This window comes from Budorcas taxicolor, chromosome 17 (assembly GCF_023091745.1).
Source record: "Budorcas taxicolor isolate Tak-1 chromosome 17, Takin1.1, whole genome shotgun sequence".
Taxonomy (NCBI): Eukaryota; Metazoa; Chordata; class Mammalia; order Artiodactyla; family Bovidae; genus Budorcas; species Budorcas taxicolor.
In genome coordinates this window covers 52,417,381-52,442,471 of record NC_068926.1, presented here as the reverse complement: position 1 = coordinate 52,442,471, position 25,091 = coordinate 52,417,381, and the positions used below count along the sequence as shown (strand labels likewise).

At 38.9% G+C, this 25,091-nt stretch overlaps 1 protein-coding gene across 1 annotated transcript in view; it reads right to left on the bottom strand.

The window, feature by feature from the left end:
- Positions 1-21,987, bottom strand: part of MPHOSPH9 (M-phase phosphoprotein 9) — a 52,207-nt gene extending 30,220 nt beyond the window's left edge. Inside the window, exons 1-8 of the mRNA XM_052654909.1 lie at positions 21,881-21,987; positions 19,692-19,845; positions 13,456-13,545; positions 12,248-12,771; positions 9,123-9,246; positions 5,176-5,266; positions 3,431-3,537; positions 68-193 (exon numbers count right to left, since the gene is read on the bottom strand). Of these exons, the coding sequence (XP_052510869.1) occupies positions 68-193; positions 3,431-3,537; positions 5,176-5,266; positions 9,123-9,246; positions 12,248-12,771; positions 13,456-13,545; positions 19,692-19,845; positions 21,881-21,987 (1,323 nt within the window). The remainder of the gene's footprint in view (positions 1-67; positions 194-3,430; positions 3,538-5,175; positions 5,267-9,122; positions 9,247-12,247; positions 12,772-13,455; positions 13,546-19,691; positions 19,846-21,880) is intronic.
- Between the last annotated feature and the right edge of the window lie 3,104 nt (positions 21,988-25,091).

Here is a 25,091-nt window from a genome sequence, read left to right as displayed (position 1 = left end):
ACCTCAAGATGCGAGTTAAAGTCATGAAGCATCTTTTATTTTCACCCAGCAGTGCTGACAACTTTACCTCTGGCGGATGATTTGGGTTGGAAGCAGAAGTGAGATTCCTCTCAGGTAACTGCTTGTTTTCCCTTTGTTTTTTATGATAAATATCCTTCAGTGATGGTGGCTTCATCTCATTACTAGTATTAGACTTAAAGATATGAAACAAAATTATTCAAATATTATCAATGAATCAATGATGAAAAAAGTTTACTTTCCTGATATCAAAATCAGCACCATAAAAAGGTTTTTTGAAAAATTTAAAATAAACCAAGATGCTAGACCATCAGATTTATAATAAGAGTTTGGAAGTCATTCCCCATTACCTGTTACCTATAAATATTAATGGGATAATTTTAACCTAAGATATTTAAAACCATAAGAACACTTTCAAAGATTAAAATCCGTGGTAATCTCCTTACTTAAAATAAGAACCAAGTTCTAAAGAAAAGACTTCGTAATGAGTGAATGAAGCGGGACAAGAAAACTTCCAGCCAGATTTATTTCCTGTGACTTGAAGGGACAGGTGTCAAGAGCGGAGTTGCCTAGCTCTGTAGTTACATTCATGTTTAAGAGTTGGCAGTCCCTGGTGCCTCAGATGGTAAAGAATCCACCCTCAATGTGGGAAACCTGGGTTTGATCCCTGGGTTGGGAAGATCCCCTGGAGGAGGGTATGGCAACCCCCTCCAGGAGTCTTGCCTGGAAAATCTCCATGGACAGAAGAGCCTGGCGGGTTACAGTCCATGAGGTCGCAAAGAGTCAGACATGACTCAGTGACTAAGCACAGCACACCACAGACAACAAGAAGTGTTAAGAAAGAAGTTACCCAATGAAAATAAGACCTCCTTTAAATTAGTTATAAAAACAAGAAGATACAATCCTAACTTCCACAACTGAAATCAGGGCTTTGCTACACTGGAAGTGTTACAAAGAGGCCTCAGCTCCAAATAGTAACACACCAGGCCTAACTTATCTCAAGATGGGTCATGACAGGGTGCCATTTAACTCTGGGCCTCAAATTTAACCTGTGGACATTCTCTCAAATGATATTACAGATTCAGTGAGAGATACATTGAAAGTACTGAAAGAACACATTCGTCATACAGCTTTAAGCTTTTAAACTGTCCCATTTCCAGATACTACAAAGACTGCCGAGCACCATGAATTAATATTTTTTAATAAACCCTTAACTAGCTTGTGAAAAAGACAATTATAATTTGTGTGTGTGCATTAAAGGCATTAATTTGTTAAATGTAAACTTTTAAAATTAATGATTTCTATAACCCCACTTTGAAATTTTACTTTTATATACCTACAACCTAGAAGCCTTTTCAACTGCCAAAGCCTACGCTGAGCAGCAGTTCTTCCGCTCTGGCTATAGCCTAAGGAAAACTACCCCGGGGGCCTGGGTGAAGAGTTACAACTATTCTATTTAGAGCTCATAGTAATACAAAGTGACTTTTTTCACCTTGGAATGGGTGAAGGGAAGGATGGACAGAGAGATGGGTAAATGAATGAATCAAAAACAGCATATTAGAGAAACACTCGGAAAGTAGCCCTATAGTGGGGCTTCCCTGGTGGCTCAGTGGTAAAGAATCTGCCTGTCGATGCAGGAGATGCAAGAGACATGGGTTCGATCCCTGGGTTGGAAGATCCCCTGGAGAAGGTAGGGCAACCCACTTCAGTATTCTCACCTGTAAAATCCCATGGACAGGGGAGCCTGGCAGGCTACAGTCCGCAGGGTCACAAAGAGTCAGACACGACTGAGCACACACAGCCCTATATGAGGGACTGCTTCTTTTTTTGCCATGCCACAAGGCTTGTAGGATCTTAGTTCCCCAACCAGGGACTGAACCAAGGTCCTCAGGAGTAAGAGCATGGAGTCCCAACCACTGGACCACCAGAGAACTCCCTTTGCACTACTTTTACGATTTCTCTTGTCATATTTTAACATCTCTGAACAGAGGATGCCTCTTATAATTAATGGTATCCTACAAATGCCTTTGGTCAAGTAGTAGCTGTGACACAATTGTCACTGGCTGCTCATATGCAAATAAAAAAGCCATCAAAATTGGCCAAACAGGTGTCAGCAGCTTGGAAGAAAATCCTAGTGACTTGAACCTGTGCTGAAATCCCTGAGAACCAATATTTAAGGGACAGTGAATCAGCTGCTTAAGCAACATTCCCCATCTGAGGGTCAAATACAGGTCAGTCCTACATAACTACTAAGCCAGGTAAAAACTCAGCATCAAGGCTTTTTATTCTCTTTTAAAGAAATGTAAAGTCACCAATGCTCTTGGTGGCCCAAGGGGAATGGAGTATGGAAAACACAGAAACCAGCACTGACTTAAGAGAAGAGTGGGAAGAGTTAAGCCCCTGAAGGTAAAGACCTTTCAACTAATTTACTTCACTTATATTTTTCATTAAGTATGTATGAGAAATAGATGACAAAAATATGTTTAAGTCTATAAAACATAAATTTAAGTGATAAGAAAGCACTGCATCAGTCTAATTGATGAATGTTTTTTTTCTTGGTAGAATAGGAAGCATGAAGTCTTAAAACTGATGGGAACTTTATATTTTGAGTCAACAAAACTGAGTGTTCATTTACAGATGCTGCAGATCAAGAAAACACACACAGTGAGCCTATGACTGCAAAGCCCACTGAGTCTCCCAGACCCCTCAGTCTCACTTCCCCAGCCCTGCCTTCTTCGTGTTTATCTGTCTCTTTTACTCTTTTCCTGAAGGATAGAGTGCTGGTTTCCACCTTCTCTGGGACTCAGATGTCCACAAATCTGCTGGTCCCGTGTTGCCCTGTCCATCTACGCCTGTCACTTGTATTTACAGCTCTCCTGGTTACTTTAATCATATCTCTCCTTTCCTCCAACCTATTTTCTCATTCCCTGATCTAAGCACAGAAGAGAGAGATATATATATCGATATACATCGATATACACATACTGGATATTTTTATTTCTTTGAAGTCAATAAAATATTTACATTCCTCGCTCAAAGAAAATCAATACAGTAACTTAATTATGACAAAATGGATCAGTGGGAGGTTATAACAGAGTAGAAAATCAAAACCAGGTCTGGGAACGGGAAAAGAAGTTTATCTGTGTACTTACTACATTGAAAATAGTGGACACAAAACCATGTCATTTAATTTCATATGACACTGGGCATTTTAAATTTCTTTTTTAAGTAATTTTCCTAAGATCACACAAGCAATGAATGATAGAGACCAAATTTGAAAGCAGGCGGGTATGATTTAAAGCCCATGCCTTTTTCCTGTATATCAGAAATTTAAAAATACAAAATTTATAAATGAAACAGTATACAATTTTGTAACACAAATATACATGTGTGTCACATGTTACTAAATTACCTGGCTTGGTGATATATCTGTGGAGGAGGCTGGTGCAAATGTCTTCTCTAAAGTCTCAGGCAAAGAGTGATACATGTCCTTCTCCTCCAGTTTCCAGTAAGTCAGTCCTAATGTGAAAAAATATACAGAATAGATAAAGGTGAGGAAAAAGAATAATAGTGCTTTGTAGAAAAACTTATTTCTACCTAAAGAAAATTAAATATGGGAGGTTTTGGCTACCTGGATACAGAAAATTGAATTTAGAAGGGAAAAAAATTCACTTAAATGTCTTGCCATGTAGGAGTCCTAACTTAGTGATTCAAATATTTTAAACTGAACTATAAAATAAATATTTAAGATTTTTTTTATGTGGACCATTTTTAAAGTCTTTATTGGTTATAATATTGTTTATGTTTCGGTTTTTTGGACATGAGGCATGTGTGATTAGCTCCCTGACCAGGGATCAAACCTGCACTCCCTGTGTTGGAAGGTGAAGTCTGAACTGCTGGATGGCCAGGGAAGTCCCTAAAGTAAATATACTTTTTAAAAAGACAACAATTTCTTTATGCAAAGTACAGACTTACACAGGAGCAATGTAAAAAACTTAACGATTCAAATGCTTATTTTACTATGCCAGCTGCAGGGAGGAGGCAAAAAACTATAGTATATACACTATATCAGAAGGTGGCGAGCACTCTCCTCTGGTAAAATTTAAAAATTGGGCGTAAGGGAGGATGCAGTGTGTGTGGAAGGGAGGACAGATGCTCTTATTGAATAGGATGGTTGAGGTTGGCCGTGTTAGCCATGTATGGGGAGGTTCCCCCCAAAAGGAGTGAAGAGAACATTCCACGTACAGGAAGCAGCTGAACAAAAGCCCTAAAACGAGAACTCATCTGACATATTTGAGCAAAAAGCCTCCCTGCTAAATCAGAGAAAAGGGGAGACTAGCAGACACTGAGGTCCAACAGCAGGGCTAGATGTCTGTAGGCCTGTGGGAATAAGGACAAACTCTGGGCTCTTATTCTGCACACAGCAGACCCACCGCAGGGTTTATGCAGAGGAGTCACGTGATCAGATCAGTCATTACAAAGGATCACAATGGCTAGTGTTGAAAACAGATGGAAGGTGCAAGGTGAAAGCAGGAAGGCTGGTCAGGAGGCTTATGGGAGCCCAGAGGGCAGGTGATGAGGCTCTGTGAAGATGAGAGCAGGGAGGTGGTGACAGTTGCTAGAGTCTGGCAACTTTCACAGGCAAAGCTGATTCATCCTGAATTGGATGTGGGATGGTGGAAAAAGGAGTTAGTGTGTAAAACCATTAAGACTAAAATAAGTTCACCATGGAGAATACAGAATGGCTCACAGGGGAGTTGAATTTCTTAATTCACTTTGGATATCTGAGAAAACGCCGAGATGATTTTTGTAGCCATTTGAAATAACTGTAAAAAAAAAAAACACTTTTATCTTTTCAAAACTTGTAGCACAAATTAAGGCAAGTGAGGAAGTTACAGATGCAGAGACATAAGACAACACACAATATGTCTTAGGAACCCCTTTAGTATACTGTACATGATTATCACCCTAGGAGAAATGCACACATTACTATTTTGAAAAAAACTCCTTAAAAATGTAAGTATTGGGACTTCCCAGGTGGTTCAGTGGTTAGGACTCCATGCTTCCACTGCAGGGGGCACAGGTTCTATCCCTGATTGGGGAACAAAGATCCCTCGTGCCGAGGGGTAAGGCCAGAAAACAAAACAAGTATCATACCTGTTCCTGAATCAGACATCCAAGAATTTGGACCCTCATCTGGTTTGTTGAAGTAAAAACCTCGAGAATGTGTATCAGCAGTGAAATCAGACTACAAATCAAGAAAGAAAGCCATCAGTTGACAGTTTAAAATTGCTAGGCACAAACTGCTGACCCAAGGAATATGAGCCAGGTGTCAAACCCAGGCACAGAGAAACTTTCAGAGGTTCACAAAGAAAGTCAGCCTGGCTTTCCCCATGGTTCCAATAATTGCAAAATGATAGGAATTAACAGTGAAGGATTTTCTACTCCTGTGTAATTTACAAACGTTTATTTTGATTCTCTGTAGAGCCGGAAGAAGAAACCGGAAGCAGGTGTTAAAAAGTTCAGAATGAAAACGGATTCCTAATTTGCCATCGATTTCCAAAAGAAATTTCAAGTGCCTAGAATTACAGTCATTTAGTACAAAAATTAATGTAAAAGCTGTAATAATTCATTTTTATCAGTAAGACTGCAATAAATCAACTCTGAGAACTGCACATAAATAACGAACAAGAACTCTAAACAGTAGACTATGTCTTATATACAGATAATTGGTTACCAGAAAAGGTTAAAAATGCTTACCTATCCTCAATTCTAATTAAAAACTCCAAGTTAAAATTTCCTTACCATATCTCTGGCATTGTCACAAGAAATCTGTGTTTCCAAACAGAGATATGTGAAAAGATTATTTTCACTGGAATTTTTCTTATCAGTTCCACCTCCAAACTTTCAATTCCTATTAATAAGTACATGGCTCTATTTGCTTACAAGCACCCGTGGACCCACTGCCAAAGTAAAAGCATGCTAAAGCTGCTGACATTCTCCCTACCAAGAAGGGGATCTCTGCTCAGCCTTCTTTTTCTATCCTCCTCAGATTCCCAGGTAAAGCCAATGGTAAAGAATCCGCCTGTCAATGCAGGAGACATAAGAGACAAGGGTTCGATACCTGGGTTGGGAAGATCCCCTGGAGGAGGGCATGGCAACCCACTCCAGTATTCTTGCCTAGAGACTCCCACGGACAGAGGAGCCTGGTGAGTTAGAGTCCATGGAATCACGAGGAGTCGGACACAACTGAGTATGCATGCACAGCTTTCTAAGGCACCACTTTTAACCTCTTTTTCATCAAACGTCTCTTCTACAACTCCTATCTGTTCGAATTTCTGTTGCATATCCGAACTTAACTGACCAGAAAGAGCTGACTGCAGAAGACTAAATGAAAAATTCCCAGTGAAATATTTTGTTTTGCACCAGTTCTGAGGTGCAAATCCTAAAGCGATAAGCCAACGCACACTGCGTTGGCTGGAGGGGGCTTACCTCACATAATCATCTGCTGCTCTTCCACCCCATAAGGCATCGGCTGAAGAAAACAGCCCATTTTTAAAGAGAAGGGAAAGTATGGTGCAAGGAAAGCCCTTCCCAAGAAACCAGCCTCAGCCTAGCACAGGACCTTCATCAGTAACCGTCTAAAGCACCTGAAAAACCACCACAGAGGCCACAGCTGGGAAAATGGTAACAGCCAGTCTGTCCCAAAGGACCAAGGAAACAAAGACCAGCTGGAGCTTTAGAAAACCCCTGCGCTAAACACTATCCAATTTCAAGATGTGCTTCAGAATAGCTAGACCCCCAGATAAACTATATTGTATTAGAAGAAAATTGGATCCCAAGAGAATTCTGATCATAAAGATTCCCTGGATTTAGGCTGAAAATGAAGAAAAACAATGAGAGACATGAGAAAGGATGAAATAAAGAGGAAAGTTCCAACTTTTGTGAATCCACGGAATTTGAGAATTAGGCACGTAAAAAGTACGTGTCAGGTGTGGTGTCTTTGTTTCACCAACCCCCAGTACCTGAAAGCTGTTTAAAACAGACATACCAAAGAAACTTGATTTCCCCTAATGATTTAATATCAAAAATATCGAATTCACCTTTTAAAAAATAGGAAAATAAAACTTGTTTAGGAGATGATCAAAGAAAAGGAAAAGTTTAAAGAACATCATGCCCTCGTCACAGCTTTACCCTCTGCCCTACTGAGATCCCCAGAGGCAGAACAGACTACTAGGAAGACCTAACCCCAAACGGCATCTCTCAGACAGTAGCTTAGGCTGATCCTTCGGCTGCTCGTCAGATTTTCCACTGAATGGAAGAAGAAAACTTGGCCAGTTCACTGGTTTCAAGCTTTACAGCCCAGAAGACTCACCGGAGGAGCTTTTAAGCCACCTGGTAACAGGTCACAACCACATCAATGAGGGCAGACCATCTGGGGCTGGTGGCCAGGTGTAAGTAGATTTTTAAAAATTTGTTTATTTGGCTGCACCAGATCTTACTTGCAGCATATGGAACCTAGTTCCCCAATCAGAGATCAAACCCAGGGCCCCTACACTGGGAGCACGGAGTCTTAGCTACTGGACCACCAGGGGAGTCCCAGATTTCTGACGCTCCTAATGACTCTGTTGCTAAGTCACTTCAGTCGCGTCCGACTCTGTGCGACCCCACAGACGGCAGCCTACCAGGCTCCCCCGTCCCTGGGATTCTACAGGCGAGAACAGGAGTGGGTTGACATTTCCTTCTCCAATGCATGAAAATGAAAAGTGAAAGTGAAGTCGCTCAGTCGTGTCTGACTCTTCACGGCCCCATGGACTGCAGCCTACCAGGCTCCTCTGCCCATGGGATTTTCCAGGCAAGAGTACTGGAGTGGGAAGCCATTGCCTTCTCTGCCTAATGACTCTAACCTGCAGCAAATTCTGGGAACCACAGGGCTACATTGAACAAATACTGATTCACAGTAGCAAAAGACAATGAATCCAGTGAGATACACACCACAAATATGTAGTTTATCAGAAGTGAAAAAGTCTCCACTGAATTTCAGTTAACGCTGAAACAAACAAAAAAGAAACTAGCATGTATGAAAACATTTTCCTTTTCTGCCAACCTATTCCAATGAAAAAAGCAACTTTCAGTACAGTCTCCAAATGCTTTAATGCCATTACACCAAACAAGGATATACTGTGCTGGTTCAAAAGAACAGAGCTACCAATACCACACCAGGCCCAGAGGCTTGATGGTTCATGCAGCTTCTTCACTTTCACTTCCCTCCTCAACACAAATCTGATTACGTTCAACACCTGACATTAAGAAGTCTAAGTTATCATGGACTGAAGAAAGAAAATTTACCAAAAGAGAAGTAAATAATGCCTTATGGAGGCTGAGTTCTTATGGTTTCTATTGTTTAATAGATCTTTTTCAAAGAATGACAGAAAGACTGTTCACAATAATCAAGACATGACCTGTTTCTAAAGGAATCAAGTTTGTAGAGAGACTTGATTTTGTGATTTCAATGTATTAGACAATGTTATTCAATGACAATTTAGGCCAAAGGGGCTTTAAAGATATTTAAAACTTACTCAGTATCCGTAACTCTTTAACAAAAGCAGCTGCTGTATGAGCAAAAGGGCCACATAAAATGTAAACATTTAATCTCTTGCAATTTGGATTATAAATTCAAGTTGTCCAAGCTTCAACTGTTTTTATAGAGGCATCTAAAGCATTCACACATATATTACTACTTATTACAACTTAATAGTAATAAAAATTACTTGAGGGTTTTTCAAAAAATAATAGATTACTCTCAGGCTAATTGTAAAGATTTGCAGCACAAAGGGAATTAGGACATTTACAAAATAAATGTTTTTTTTTTTTTCCTAGTACTTTCATTCCTCACTAGCTTTGGTTTCTGGCCTATTAAAGAACCACTACTTGGACTACTATTTCCCATTCTCAGAGACACCATAAAAGATAGGGAACAAATTAACAATACAAAAGAAAAGGCAAAAAAAAAATTTATGTTAATGAACAGGTGGTAAACACAACATAACTATCCTGATTATCTGCAGCTAAAGCACACCAGAGTCAAGTGACTTATCACCTACTTTCTCAATTGGTGATTTCTTGGTTTGCTCATCTCCTTGCATAGATTTTGAGTAGCCCTCTTCTTTATGTGCTCTCTTTGGTTGGTTCTGCTTCAGCCTTTGAGCCCATGATGTTATCGATTTACTATTTAAAAAGAAAAAAACAAAATACCTCTCTTTAAATGCTGTCTTGAAATAAAACTAAACACTGATAGAGACTATGCTTCGAATTGCTTTTCTAATAGCAGAGAGGGGATAGATTTTTATTGAGTGGCATGAATTTATTTTTACAATATCTTATTATTAAAGGCAAAATGAAGAAAAGGACTGACTAGCAGTGATTAACAGTATGCATAGTCTGTAGCCATGGGATAGAACAAAAACCACCATAGTGGCACGTACAAATACTAAGTATATCTCCATAGTGAAAACATACTTACTTAGATGGACTTATGAGTACCCAAGATATTAGTTGCTATAGTTAAATACCTTACATTAGATGACATACTTCAGAGACATAAAACTGAACATAATTTTAAGTGATTATTTGCCTTACAAATTCAGCCTAAGTTTCTTTTACTGAAAAGTCCCCTGGATGAATTAAAATGTCATTGAACTTACAAAATCTCTTCTAATATATAACAAACATAAAATTGATCATGCTTGTATATAATATCTGGTTTTAAATTACATGAACGTGTGTGACAAAATTTCAATTAATTCAGTGCTATACTCTTAATTTTCAGCAAATCAATGCTGCTGCTGCTAAGTCGCTTCAGTCGTGTCCGACTCTGTGCGACCCCATAGACGGTAGCCACCAGAATCCCCCATCCCTGGGATTCTCCAGGCAAAAACACTGGAATGGGTTGCCATTTCCTCCTCCAATGCATGAAAGTGAAAAGTGAAAGTGAAAAGTGAAAGTGAAGTCGCTCAGTCATGTCAGACTCTTAGCGACCCTACGGACTGCAGCCCACCAGGCTCCTCCGTCCATGGGATTTTCCAGGCAAGAGTACTGGAGTGGGGTGCCACTGCCTTCTCCTAAATTATTCCTGCTGCTGCTGCTAAGTCGCTTCAGTCGTGTCTGACTCTGTGCGACCCCATAGATGGCAGCCCATCAGGCTCCATCGTCCCTGGGATTCTCCAGGCAAGAACACTGGAGTGGGTTGCCATTTCCTTCTCCAATGCATGCAAGAGAAAAGTGAAAGTGAAGTTGCTCAGTCGTGTCCGACTCTTAGCGACCCCATGGACTGCAGCCTACCAGGCTCCTCCGGAGTGGGGTGCCACTGCCTTCTCCTAAATTATTCCTGAGTAAACTATAAATAGAAAATAACTACAATGTACAACAATTTATAATGACTTAAAAGGGCTATTTACATTTAGAGTATGTATTTTAAATATTATCAAAACAGAACTTAATATATCAACTTTATTAATTATATGTACATAATTTATACAAGAATGTTAAGGATTTTTCCCCCCATTGTTATAAGGACACCTCTGATCAACTTTTTTATAATTAGCTGACACACATTCATATAATACTAATTAATTTTATTAGCCTAAAAAACTAAGTGAAATATAACCCCAAATAATCACCGTCGACTTAGAAAAACAATTAAAATACTATCTGCTGTGTAGTCAATTATTGATTGAGCACGTCCTATTTTTCAGCACCAAAACACACTTATTACCGTACAGAAATCAAAAAAACCATCCTTCCTTTCTTAGTTGCCTCCCTAAGGTCATTACCATGTGCGCGTGCTCAGTCGTGTCCAGCTGTTTGCAACCCCATGGGCTGTAGCCTATCAGGCTACTCTGTCCAAGGAATTTTTTAGGCAATACTGGAGTGGGTTGTCATTTCCTACTACAGGGAATCTTTCCAACCCAGGGATCAACCTGCATCTCCTGTACTGGCAGGCAGATTCTTCATCATTGCACCACCTGGAAAGCCATGGTCATCACCACCTATCTATAATCTCTTTTAATAAAATACATGTTAAGTGGGAAGGTATAAGAATTAATCTATTATTCTGGAATTTTAAAATGACACATGCACACATTTAAAGGTTATACATTTTAAATAGATACAAACTGTTAATTCCTAAAAAATATTTAAAAAATTAACCTCATTGAAATTTTTGGTTTATAAAAATAACTTTAATTGCAGGGTGTCAAGTTTAAATAACTGTGTATTATGATGGTCAGCTACATATAAGATACAGATAAGATTCTTTCAAGTTTAAAGTACCTCCCCTAAAAATTAGGCCAATGGTGGATTCCTTATTTTAGTTCAACTGGAATAAAATCTAACAGGAGTCTTTTCCAGTAAAATACAAAAACTATTAGTCGCTCAGTCATGTCCAACTCTTTGTGACCCCATGGACTGCAGACCTCCAGGCTCCTCTGTTCATGGGATTCTCTAGGCAAGAATACTGGAGTGGGTTGCCATTCCCTTCTCCAGGGGATCTTCACGACCCAGGGATCGAACCTGGCTCTCCTGCATTGCAGGTGGATTCTTTACTGCTTGAGCCATCAGGAAAGCTGTATAATACAAAAAATTATAGCCCAAAGGTCAAGCAACACAGAATTTAATACATATTGAGAAGAATTTAACAGGTAATAGTAGAAAATTCTAGCCAGCATCTACTTTTGTGTAAGATTATCATACAGAAAACTTTTTCTATTAAAAGTGATCTTCTAGAAAGGAAAGAAACTATAAAGAAACAGACTATGTAAGATCTAGTTAAGTGCCCTCCTTCTACAAATTAAGAGACTGGGGCTCAATCTTAATAAGTAACTTGTCCAAGACACACCTCAGTGGTACAATCAGGACTGATTCTGGAACCTGACTTCTATTCTGGGCTCTTGACTACAAAATATAAAAGGTATTTTTCTGGCAAGCCTCCCACCCTAAGAGTTTTCATAGTCTTATTATCAATGGGAAGGCAGTCAGATGTTATTAACATATAGTGTGCTTTGTTACTTTCAATTTTCCACAGGCAATAAATAAAAAATTTGATAAAACTGATATGTTCAAATACATCTCATTCCAACTAAAAAGAGCTGTATTAACTAAACATTTTAGCTTATTATAAATGTATTTAACAAGTAAAATTCCCTTCAAGTGATGGAGAAATTCAACTTACTTGTTTGTTTTTCCACTGTATACTTCTGAAATCTTACTTTCACCAAGGAAACTGTGTTCAAATTCACCGGGAAAAATGGGAGTATCTTCCTTTAAAGAAGCACAAAACTCTTCATTTGGATGTATATAAAAAGTCTGGTTTTTCACACCATCTCCAAGGGGCTCCGCTGGCACCACCGGTGCTCCAAAGTGTCCTTCAGAAGCCTCTATGTGCTCCATGAAATCTTGAGCGTCCTTTGATTTGTAGGTGTTTAGTTCTGAGATGCAAAAGGTTCCATACCCACTGCTCACTGAGCTACTATCCACATTGCAGTCTGGTTGCGACAAGGATGCTTCTTGCTGCATTTCAGACTCTTCAGACTTGGGATAACTGATAACATATTCATTTTTCTCACCGTTTTCAGAAAAAAAACCCATTTGACTTTCTGAAGATCTTTGTTTGCTTAAAGAACTTCTACCATAGGAAGCCCAGGAAGCATTATTAGTCTGTAACTTGACTAAATTTTTTATTTCCTCCTGTATACGCTAAAAATAAAAAAGAGATTTGGCTAAGAATGTATATTAAATATCACATTTTCACAAATGTCTTAAATATACTGTATTTAAAAATAAGAGCTACTACTCTAAAGATGACACTTGTGCCTTATATTTAATTTATAAGCAAAACTGATATAAAGAATTAACTCACTGGGGGCTTCTCATCTTCTGAGATGCCCCACACTCTGCCTGTAGAGTGTGTTTCTCCCAGGGCCACTCTTGCCTTTTGAGACAGACCGCATTCTGTCTGTGGAATGTGTGCCTCTCTAAGTAAATCCACTTAACTATTACCTTAGCTTTCACTGAGTTCTGTCTTCAGTGAGACATAAAGAACCTGAGCTTCAATAAGCCCTGACACTAGGAATAAAGCCCCTACCCGGGTGGAGGACGGAACTGTGATGCTGACCCTCCTGACTTCAGTCTACTAAAGCGTGGACTCTGTAGATCTCTGCCCCAATTCTATGCTGAATTCTCCTCTGCTCAAGGCCCCTCATGAATATGCATGTGCCCTTAGATTAAAACTTTCTCAGTTTTACAATTCAGGGAGACATTGCTTTGGGTGCAAGTAATTAATCCTTCCTTCTCAAAAAAAAAAAAAAAAAAGAATTAACTAATTGGTTCTTCTAAAAATTTTACAATGTAAAACAAGAATCAATATAAAGAACAACTTACTTGAATTTGGTTGTGAAATTGCTCCTGCTGAGCCACTATCTGCTCTTGGCAATGTTTTTCCACCAAACTGAATAGTTGTAACCACCTGGTCTATTAAATTATAAAATATTTTGGTTAAAAATAATTTTTTAACCTAGTATTTCACAGAAATATTCCTCCAATGGGAAAGGGCCTTTTAAAAATGTATTTTTAATGTAAAAATTATAAGCTAAATTAGTTATAAAACTATAAAATTAGTTATAAAAATGCAAAAATAAAAGGACATAGGCTTGGGCACCCCTTTATGTTACCTGTGGTCTGGGTAAACTTGAAGGTCTCAGTAAATCTGATTAACTTGATGTCATCTGCTGCCTTTCTAATTAATCAACAACTGCCGGTAGATGTGCTTCAAATTTGTCTCAAGCCCCTCTTCCTTTCCTCATAACAGCCAATAGTATTCTTAAACATTAACTTGGACCCAGAAAAAGAATCCCACATCTTAAAACAACAGTTTGGTTTATAAGAATTTGACCCCAAATTAATTTGTTTTTCAAGTTTAAAAAAATCCAAACATTTTAGAGTAAGATATTAAAGTGTTTTAAACACTGCAGCAGCTAAAAAGAAAAGAAAAGAAAAAAAAGACCTCTGAAAACCTACAGAAGTGGCCTAAGAGTCCCTTCAGAGCCCCTTTTAGGTCCTGAACCATCCTGACCAACCAAGAGTAGTTAGTGCTCTTGTAACTAGATGAGGCCAAAACACAAGAGGGGAGTATGAATTCTCTAGAGGCTGAATTCAAACTAAACGCTGGTCTACTGTCAGTTAACAGGTCAGTTCAGTTGCTCAGTCATGTCCAACTCTTTGTGACCCCCATGGACTGAGCCAGGCTTCCCTGTCCATCACCAACTCCCAGAGCCTATTCAAATTCATGTCCATTGTGTCAGTGATGCCATCCAACCATCTCATCCTCTGTTGGTCCCTTCTCCTCCTGCCTTCAATCTTTCCCAGCAACAGAGTCTTTTCAAATGAGTCAGTTCTCCACATCAGGTGGCCCAAAGCATCAGAGTTTCAGCTTCAACATCAGTCCTTCCAATGAATATTCAGGACTGATCTCTAGGATGATCTTTAGGATGGACTGGTTGGATCTCCTTGCAATCCAAGGGACTCGCAAGAGCCTTCTCCAACACCACAGTTCAAAAGCACCAATTCTTTGGTGCTCAGCTTTCTTTGATAGTCCAACTCTCACATCCATACATGACTACTGGAAAAACCATAGCTTTGACTAGACGGACCTTTGTTGGTAAAGTAATGTTTCTGCTTGTTAATATGCTGTTTAGGTTGGTCATAGCTTTTCTTCCAAGGAGCAAGTGTCTTAATTTCATGGCTGCGGTCACCATCTGCAGTGATTTTGGAGCCCAAAATATAAAATAAGCAAACAGTATGCAACAATATATAATGTCAAAAAGTAGCTACTGCGACAACTGGCTTCCTTGTTTAAAACGGTCCAGTGTCTTTCCATTCCATTTCCATTCCATTCTATTCCCTACAGGGCCCTGTGTGATCTGGGTTGCACACACCTCCCAGCTTCCTCTCAAATCCCTCTGTCCCTTTCATGACACACACTGCCCTCGCTGGCCTCTCTCTGTTCCCTGGACATGCCCAAACTGTCTTTAGCCTCAGAAGTCTTGTACTGACACTTGCTGTACCCTCTACCGGGAAAGCTCTCTCCCCAACTTTCAACGTGGCTAGCTTCTTCCCATCCCGCAATTTCAGCTTAATTAAGTTTTCCAAACCATCCTCACAGGCACTCTTTCTTGGCATCCTGTTTAGTTCCTTCAGAGCATTTACCACAATCAGCAAATATCTCATTGGTTCACTTGGGTTTACCAGTCTCCCTCCCATCCCTGCCTGCACTCCAGCACCTAGGATACAAGACCAAGTTAAGAGTGGGTACTCAGATATATAGTCTAAATAAACATATAACAATGAATATTGAAAGCTGAAGGAAATCAACCCTGAATATCTGGAAGGACTGAGGCTGAAACTGAAGCTCCAATACTCTGGCCACCTGATGTGAAGAGCCGACTCAATGGAAAAGACTGAGGCTGGGAAAGACTGGGGGCAAAAGGAGGAGGCAACAGAGGATGAAATGGTTGGATGGCATCACTGACTCAATGGACATGAGTCTGAACAAGCTCAGGGAGATAGTGAACAACAGCGAAGCCTGGCATGCTTGGAGTCACCAAGAGTTGAACATGATTCAGCGATGGAACAAAAACAACCGCAAGCTGAACTTTTCTTGGTATTATAGACCACACAATCCAGTGATCCTCCCCATTAATGGTGAAAGCCATTTATACAACATAACAGAATTAAGCTGAAATCTGTATAATGGTATTAAGGTAAAGGGGAGGAAACCTCAAGACTGGAAAAGAAAGCCTTAAATGAAATATGAGGGCACTGACAGGAAGTGAGAATTCTAAATCAACTGACTTCAGGACAAAGAGGACTAGAGCAAATCAAGTCCCTTACTCTCTCAGCTTACAAAGTACCTTACAGATTAATGAAAACAGAAAAGAAACAATCAAGCAACAGTTTTCTTAAGTTATACCCCTGTGCCCTTTAGGTGTTATTTTTAATCTGATACAGTTATTATTCACATAAAGCTTAACTATAATAATGATAGAATAACAACTTAATAAAAATAATGGCTTCATAGTTTATGAGACAAGATATTAATCACATCCTTATCATCTTATTTAGGATACAAATGAAGAGTTCATTCAGGCTATAAATTAGTGGAGATTTTTGTTTTTCTGAGACAGATTTTATTGTTTACCCTTTAATTTTAAATAAAGTAACTTAAAGAATATTATTAATACAGTGATAACATTATACACTTAATTGTTAAGTGGGCTTAATTGTTAAGAAGGGCTATTATCCATTTCAAACTAAAGTGATTTGTACTACCTGCATTTTATATGTTGTTGGAGGATATGGGCACCTGACTGAAGTTTTCCTGTGAACGCAGTTTTCTGATGCTATCAGCCTGCATGGGATTGCTATAGTCTGGTTCCCTAGTCTGACCCGGTAAATACGTTGTGGGCTTTCCCATAGTTCTGACTCCCACCTCTCCACCAACAACTTGTGTGATTCTGAACAAGTAAATTTAATTTCTTTATACTTCAGTTTCCTAGTTAAAAAAATTACTAAGGAGATATTTTACATTCCTTTACTGTCTTTAAAATCCAGTGTGCATTTTTTTGGAGTGGGGGTGGGGGCTGTGCCAGGTCTTTGCCGCTGTGCACGGACTTTTCTCTAGTTGCAGCGAGCAGGAGCTACTCTTTAGCTGAGGTGCACAGGCTTCTTACTGCAATGGCTTCTCTTGTTGCAGAGCACAGGCTTAGCTGCTCTGCGGCATGTGGAATCTTCCCAGGTCAGGGATCAAACCTGGGTCTCCTGCATTGGCAGGCAGATTCTTTACCACTGAGCCACCAGGGAAGCCCTCAGTTTCCTAATTTATAAAATGGCAATAACAACACATTATTTGTGGCTGTGAGGATTAAATTTTAAATCTGATGCCTGCAAGGCAAGGATCTCAATGGGAGAACTATATGTTGAAATCTATGAGGTCATGGTTGTCACAAAGATAATGGGAGCACCACTAGCATTTAGGGGGCATGGTCCAGGGATACAAAACACAGGACAGTCTCCACAATAAAGAACTATCCTATGTCTATTTTATATTGTATCTTGCACAGTTTTCAAGTCACCAGATTGTCCAGGAGTGCAACTACCAAGATGTTTCAGTACTTGCTCAGAAATTACATGCTGTTTCAGAAAATCGCGTCACCAGCTACAGTGCTGGTGCATCAATGCAAGGCAGCTGTCCCGTTCTGTGCTGATAGCTGCTGCGTTCATGGAGAGTCTCCACAGAGGTAAATGCTGGACCGCTTCATTATGTTCTCTAATGTAGATACATCTGAGCGTTTATATATTTACATATTAGCTTATAAATAAGTATTGTTACTCCTTTATATCACAGGACATTACACTGACTTTTTTTTTAAAGCAGATACAAGCAGGTTATATTATTTGTGAATTTCTTTTCAGGACAATATAAGTTGATGTTATTTTAAAAGCTGTTATAAAAAGAGAGCTTCAGGTCTAATAAGGTTGAGGGCCACTGACAGAAAGTATCTCGTATACTGCCCGGCAAATAGGTAAGCAATAATCATCAGATAATTGTTATTATTATAATCAGTACTGCTAAATAGTTAAAATGCTACAGATAATGATATGCTTTAAAATTTTCTTACAATCATAGAAATATTAGCAAGTACTTTAAAATGCATTAGAGGAATTCCCTGGGGGTCGAGTGATTAGGACTCAGTGCTTTCACTGCTGTGGACTCAGTATCAATCCCTGGTCGGGGAACTAAGATTCCACAAGCCACACAGTGCAGCCAAAAGCAAACAAAAAGAATAGCTTAAAGTATTTCTACAGAAATGTGTTAATAGATTCTTTCCTGATAGAATAAAAATATATAACCTTCCCAAGTTTAAGCAGTGATAAACTTTGAGAATTCCAAAGAGTTTTAATGAAAGAATTCTAAAGAATCAGGTCATCACCAGATCTCTTCCAGAGCTCTGTAGAAAGTTTAGTTCTTTAATAATGTACATTAGCTTCTTATAACTGGTAGAAATCAGACAACTGTTACTATTCCAAAAGAAAGGTATAAACATGAAATTCAGGGAAGAATCAGGAATAAGACTTAGACAATATTTACCCTCCCATTCTTTCTAAATCACTACCCTAAAGCATCAGAGGCCTTTATTTTCATATGTTACAAAAGCACACAAAACAAATTCAAGAAGTTTTACTGAAATGGCCAAAATAGCATTTCATGTTCCGTCAAAGTACGAAATAGCTTACAAAGTCTTCAGTGAATAATCAATTGTATGCCTACATTATGAAAATTAAAGTCAGTTAACACAAAACATAATTTTAAAAATCTGTTAGATCACAGAAGAAAGGGTAGAAAGAAACCAGTTCAAATGTTAGGAGGTTTAAGTGGCTAGATGGTATCCTGGCATGTAATAATCTATGTCTTAAATTCACAAATATACTCTGATTCTGATTGAAGATGTTGATTTCGAAGATTTCACAAAAAACTTTCTAGTTAAAAATGAATTTACCAGACGTCAAGCCACATTCAGGCAGTTTGCCTCATTTTTTTTTTAAAGTACTAGGGGAAACATTTCATAGAACATTCCATTATTATTTACATCGTTTTACAAGGACATTTTATAGGTCTTTTGCATTAGCACACACTGATCATTATGTGGAAAAAAAAGTATAAAAAGTTAAAACAGTTTTCTTTTAAGTTTGCCATAACAGTCATTTTTATAACTCTAATGATTATGGATAATGAATATAAGTAGCTATTACTGATTTCTTAAACCAGATAATCTTTCATTCTATTTATTCCACACTCTGAAAATTAACACAAATTATAGTCTTAGAACTATAATTAACATTTAAAACAAAATTTACTGCTCTCTCAATAAAGAATTTAATAATAATGTTTTATACATTTCTACAAAGCATTACCAACTCTAGCCTTGGAAAAGTGTATCGTGGGCATTACTGCATGACACAAAATTTACATATAAATATTCTTTCAACTGTTAAATTTTTATATCGCAATTTAACCTATAGACAAAAGAAAAAACCACTTGACCTGAATTTAAGTCAATGGAGCACAGCTAAATGCAATAATGTATGAAACAGAAGCCTTATTTATAAACAGAGCATTCAAAATATTTCAAAGTGAATTTATGTTTGACAAAATCATGACAATTCTGTTTAAGTTACTTAAAAGATTAGGATTAGTAACAAATATCAACAATTTGGTTGGCAATTCTCATTTTTCTGAAAAAAGACATTTTAGTTTATAAAAACTAACAAAAAAACCTAACAAAGTATAACAAAGTATTTTAGTTCACATTCACAATATATAAATTAGAATGTCTAATTTATATATTAGTAAATATATTGTTAAAATGTACTTTTGATCATCGTGTTCACATTTGTTCTATATTGTTCCTTAATTAATATACTTGACCGCTTTATTCTGGCAATAACTTAAGTATCATGCTCTTTAGAATATAAATTGCTAATAATTTAGAGTTTAGTAGAGGCATATTCATAAACAGAAATTCTTTTTTTAATTCCAAAAATAAAACAAAACTAGATACCTCACAGTTTTTCCAAAGTTCCGAATCAGTCTTTCCACTGTTTTGTAGCTCTTGCATTAAAGAGGTGAGGACTTCAACTGTACCTTGAATTACAGATGGTCTGGTCTTCCCTGAGAAAGAGGATACCCCATTTGTACTAAGGTGGGGACTACTTCTGTTGAAACATAAATAATTCACATGGTTTTCTTCATTCTACCAAAGTGTTGAATAATTCAGCAGTTCAAGATTTAGCAGAACAGTACAAAACTACTGATACTTAATCCTACTTAAGAGCACCTTATTTGCTGAAAATCTGATCACAAGTTTGTCCATGAAAGGAAAATAGCAGTGAAAAGACAGACAGCGCTTAATTATATTTTTAAGAACAAAACAGAAAGAACTTCAGAAGGGAGATAATACTCCAAAATAGAGCAGAAGATAAAAGTGTATGCTAAATAATAAGGAAGATTCTCAGTGACTCCAATCTAAATTATTCCAGAGGAGTATTTCACTCCACTTTAAGAGCAGTCCTTTATTGTAATGGAGATCCTTTCTCCATTGCCCAGAATTACAGTCATGTCTTGTTAACTGGATCCCCCTAATTTGGCATGATAAGCTCGTGCTTATCTTTGCACTGTCTTTGAATAAAAGCAGTGCCAAGCAAATTAGTAGCAGATATTCAGGATTTATTTAGCCTATTCAATGTATAAAATAGCACTAATTTTTCCCAGGAGGACTGCTTTTCCAAATCTGAGAGGAGTTTATTTCAGATTTGCTTTATAAAAACACAAGGGATAATTAGGGACATTAAAATTTATTTAAATTCCAACCACTGAAAGGTCATTTTTCTTTTATTTATTGATACTCTGCTTTGTTTTACAAACAATTTGTGAAAAAGAGGACACTAATGAAAATAACAGTAATATAATAAAGAGTTAGGATCAGAAAAATACTAATAAAAATTCAAGGGAAAGAATATAATATGGTATCCATTAAGGGTTTAATACACAATTACAGTTGTATAATAATCAAGTTTAAATTTGGCCAATTTAACTGCCAGCCACAATAAAAGGGAGACAGTTCAGTGACATAATTTTCATTAGAAAGGCACATTTAAGTTCCTCCAGGCAAATCAAACACTATGTTCTAAAAAGGGTTTCTTCTAGAAGTGGATTTCAAAAGGGCTGCCAAATGATGACACAGGAAACAAAAAGCGTGGCCAGCATTCAGGAAGTAGGTACAGATTACGATGGCAAGTGTTTCTGGACCATATCCCATGCTTTTTTTTTTTCCTCCCTTTCTACCCTACGTTATGCTTTCTCATTTTATATTTTCTTGTAAACTGCCTTAAATTCCTCCTGAGGAGGGCAAAGAATAAACAAGTCTTTTAAGGGATTTATTTAAAATACACAATTTCTTCAAGATCTATTACTGTGTGCAAGTTTGCTCCTTTACAGTAGGCGCCAGACGCTATGTTTCTGCTTTACTGTACTTGCTTTTTATAGGTGATAAATGGCCTCTGCCTCTGCTGTTTGTAAGCTAATGCAAATTTTGAAGCTGGCATGCTGTAGTTCATGGGGTCTCAAAGAACTGGACATGACTTAATGACTGAATAACAACAAGAAGTTTAGAAACCAAATAATCAACTTGTCTGACTATGTATAAAATGAGAGTAAACAGGCCCTGATTCAAACAAACCAAACGTGGGATAATTTAAAAAGAAAATGCATAAAATGCATCGTTTGATAGCATCTATTTTGTCAACTCAGCCTGCTTTTTTGCTAACTTCCTAGTATTCAATTTTTTTTCAATCTTGAAATTGCTACTTTCAAGATTGGTGAGGTATTTCTGCAACATGAGACATTATTTTTCCTCTTAATTTCAAAATGGAGAAGCAATATTTAGGCAATTAAATTTTAAAGATATGCTTGTAATTTACCAAAAAAAAAAAAGTAAAGAGAACTGCATCTAGCAAAACAAGTTCTTTTTCACAGCGCTCCCCATATAAAAGAGTATCTCTGGAAGAAATGAAGAACATGAAAGTACTGATATTATTCTTAAACAACTGTCCTTGAATGGTTCCTGATCTCAGTTTTGGGGTTTTAAAAATGCAAACAGTAAGTATGACACTATTTGGATAAACTGGTAAATTATGCAAATAAAGTTATTTTTATTTGTCATTACATTAAAAAATCTATTCCCATTCTTACCTATTAGTATTTAAGTTCAGTCCAAGAGAATGAGGAGAATTTTTTATATCAGATTCTATAGAAGACGAAGCTTTCTGTGAGGGTTTCCCCAAGTCAAAATCTTCCATAGTGTACAGAAATTGCTACACGCTCTCATTTGAAAATTCAGGTTCTTGCACTGTTTGAAGAAACTGAATCTGAGTCATCTTCAGATGCTTCATCGTCTACAGGCATTTTCAGTTGCTGACATTCAGAAGTGAAATATCCAAAGGTCCCAGGAGAGTCTGAAAATGAATGAGGAACAAAATACTATTATAAAAAACTTTGTCAAAACTTTAGAAACCTTGATTCTTTTATAGAAATCTACATTAAGGATAGCAACACTTTTCATAATAGCCAAAATTCAGAAACAACTCAAATGTCCATCTACTGTTGGATAAATAAATGTGGTGTATCCATATGACGTGAAGAGCTGATTCACTGGAAAAGACCCTGATGCTGGGAAAGACTGAAAGCAAAACGAGAAGGGGGCGGCAAGAGGATGAAATGGTTAGACAGCATCACTGACTCAATGGACATGAATCTGAACAAACTCCAAGAGATAATGGAGGACAGAAAAGCCTGGCATGCTGCAGTCCACCGGGTCACAAAGAGTCAGACAAGGCTTAGTGACTGAACAACAACAATCCATATAATATTTCTCAGTCATAGAAAATAATAAAGTGTGGAATTATGCTACACTGTGGATAAACATTCAAAACATTATGCTAAAGGGAATTATCCGGCGGTTCAGGGGTTAGGGCTCAGGCCTGTCACTGCCGTGGGCCCAGGTTCAATCCCTGGTGGAGGAACTAAGACGCTGCAAGCAGCACAAGGTGCAGCCAAAAATAAAAAAATACACACACACCAAGTAAAAGAAGCCCAAAAAAAGACCTTATTATATGTTTCCATTTATACAAAGTATCTAGAGTAGGCAAATCTATAGAGAAAGAAAGGAGACAAATGGTTGCCAGAAGCTGGGAGGAGAGAAGGAGAGTGACCAAAATGGGCACAGGGCGTCTTTCTGGGGAGATGAAAAGTTCTAGAATTAGACAGTGGTGATGAATGCACAACCCTGTGACTCTACTAAAAAAATCACCGAATTGTACACTTTAAAAGGATAAATTTTATGGTGACTTGTATCTCAATAAAAAATCTACAATAACAGTGATTTACGGAAGTAGCAGTAGTAGTTGAAGGCAGGAGAAGGGGACAACCGAGGATGAGACAGTTGGATGGCATCACTGACTCGATGGACTTGAGTTTGAGTAAGCTCCGGGAACTGGTGATGGACAGGGAAGACTGGCGTGGTGCAGTCCATGGGGTCAAAGAGAGTAGTACATGACTGAGCGACTGAACTGAACTAGTATTTTTTCAGGTAACGTTTCAAAACTTTAGGTGCTTAATAAGCAAGGTTCCAGACACAATTCTGTGTAATAATTGGAAAACTTACATGCCTTGTTCATTCCTTTAATACATTCTATCAAGCATGCTTGTTGATTTATACCATAAATAGATGAATGGGAACTACTTACTATTTAACTTGGTATTGAAAACAGCCAGTTAAACTGTTAACAATTCTTGTTTCCCCACTGAAGGTGGGGGTGGAAGGAATGCATTTTGCACTATATACTATATACACAGAGTACTTTTAATTACTTCTGAAAGAATAAACTATTTGCCAGGTCTGCTAAAATTTAACTGAAGCTAGATGTACAGAGGTAAACTGGCTATAACAAGTCAATTGCCTCCTTTTTAAGGAATTCATGTACTTAAAAAAAAAAAAGCCAAGGAATAACGGGGAAAAAAGAATAAAAGAAAACCTATGCTGCTGACAAGATGGAAGCTTTAGGGGACGCAATAGAGGAAAATAATTCTGGTTCCTCTATGTTCCCACTTTCTACAGCCTGGTTTTACAAAGCACAACGTTGAAAGAAAGCATCAGCTCACAAAGGAACCGTTTCCTTCAGGGGCAGGTGTGAAGGCCAAGGGTAACCCGACCTAGCTAAACAGATTTCTCCCCAGTGACTCAGCCCATCACCAACGACAAAGGGTACTGACAAACTCAGGGGCCGCACCTTCCATCTGGCAACGAAAATACCTGAATTCAAATCACCTTGCTCTTCCACCAGGAAAACGCAAGCTCTCTGGGAACATGGATCTGCATGCAACCCCATCTATTATTTCCCCCGTTGAGTTAATCCGGACGCAGTAGACCCAGATGAATCTTGAAATGTGATAATGCCTCCCCAGCAGAGCGTGGGGGTGGGGACAGGGATGCGGGGGGGGGGGCGGGCGGGGGATGAGTTTTTTAAAAAAAGATATACAATGCAGAATTTTAAGAACCTGATGGAGATGGATATAAGAACAGAGACGTTTCTGTGTCTCCCACAAACAAAATATGACGCTTTGGATGCTCCCAGTTCCAAAAGGGAAAAAGGGAGTTAGGGGGAAAGGGAACGATTGATACGGGGTCTGCTGAGAATATGAAAGTTAACTAGGCGTTCTGCTTTGTTGGGAACCCGAGAAGGGGAAAGAAGGGATGACTTCAGGTTTTGAGGCCAGATTCTGACATTTTCGCGCTGACAGCCAGACCGCCGCTGCTGGTTCTCGCCTAAATTGTAGCCAGCAGGGAGGCCGGAGTTAACAACTGTCGGTGCAACAACTACATTACTGATTCTCAAAGGAAGCCCAGGAACCTGGTCAAAAAAAAGAAAAGCCAAATCCCTCAAGCCCCCCGCCCCTGGGGAAGAGGCGCTCAGCGATTGGGCCGCGCGGGTGTCACTCAAGGGCACAGAGTCTAGAAAAGGCGTACGGACCGGGAGAAAGCCCCCACACGCCCGCGGGCTCCGGCGGGGTGGTGTCGCCTGACTGTTGTCTTCCCCCGCCCTAACCCATCAGCACACTCAGGGGTCCGCTGGCTCGGTGTCCTCGACGTCGCGTCCCCTGTCCCTTGCGACTGGCAGCTCCCCGCAGGCCGGCGGCCACTTACCTGGCCGCCGCTCCCACTGCCGGTGTCAGGGTCGGGCGCTCGGCCTCTCGCGACCGTTAAACTCGAGGGAGCGTGCGCGCGCCCGGCGTCTTGGTCACGATTGGTTACTTGGAAGGGGGCGGAGACGGCCGTACAGCGGCGCGCGCTTCGGCTTCCCCCTTCCTGTCCCCCAGCTCCCACCAGAGACGGAGGTCAGCCGCC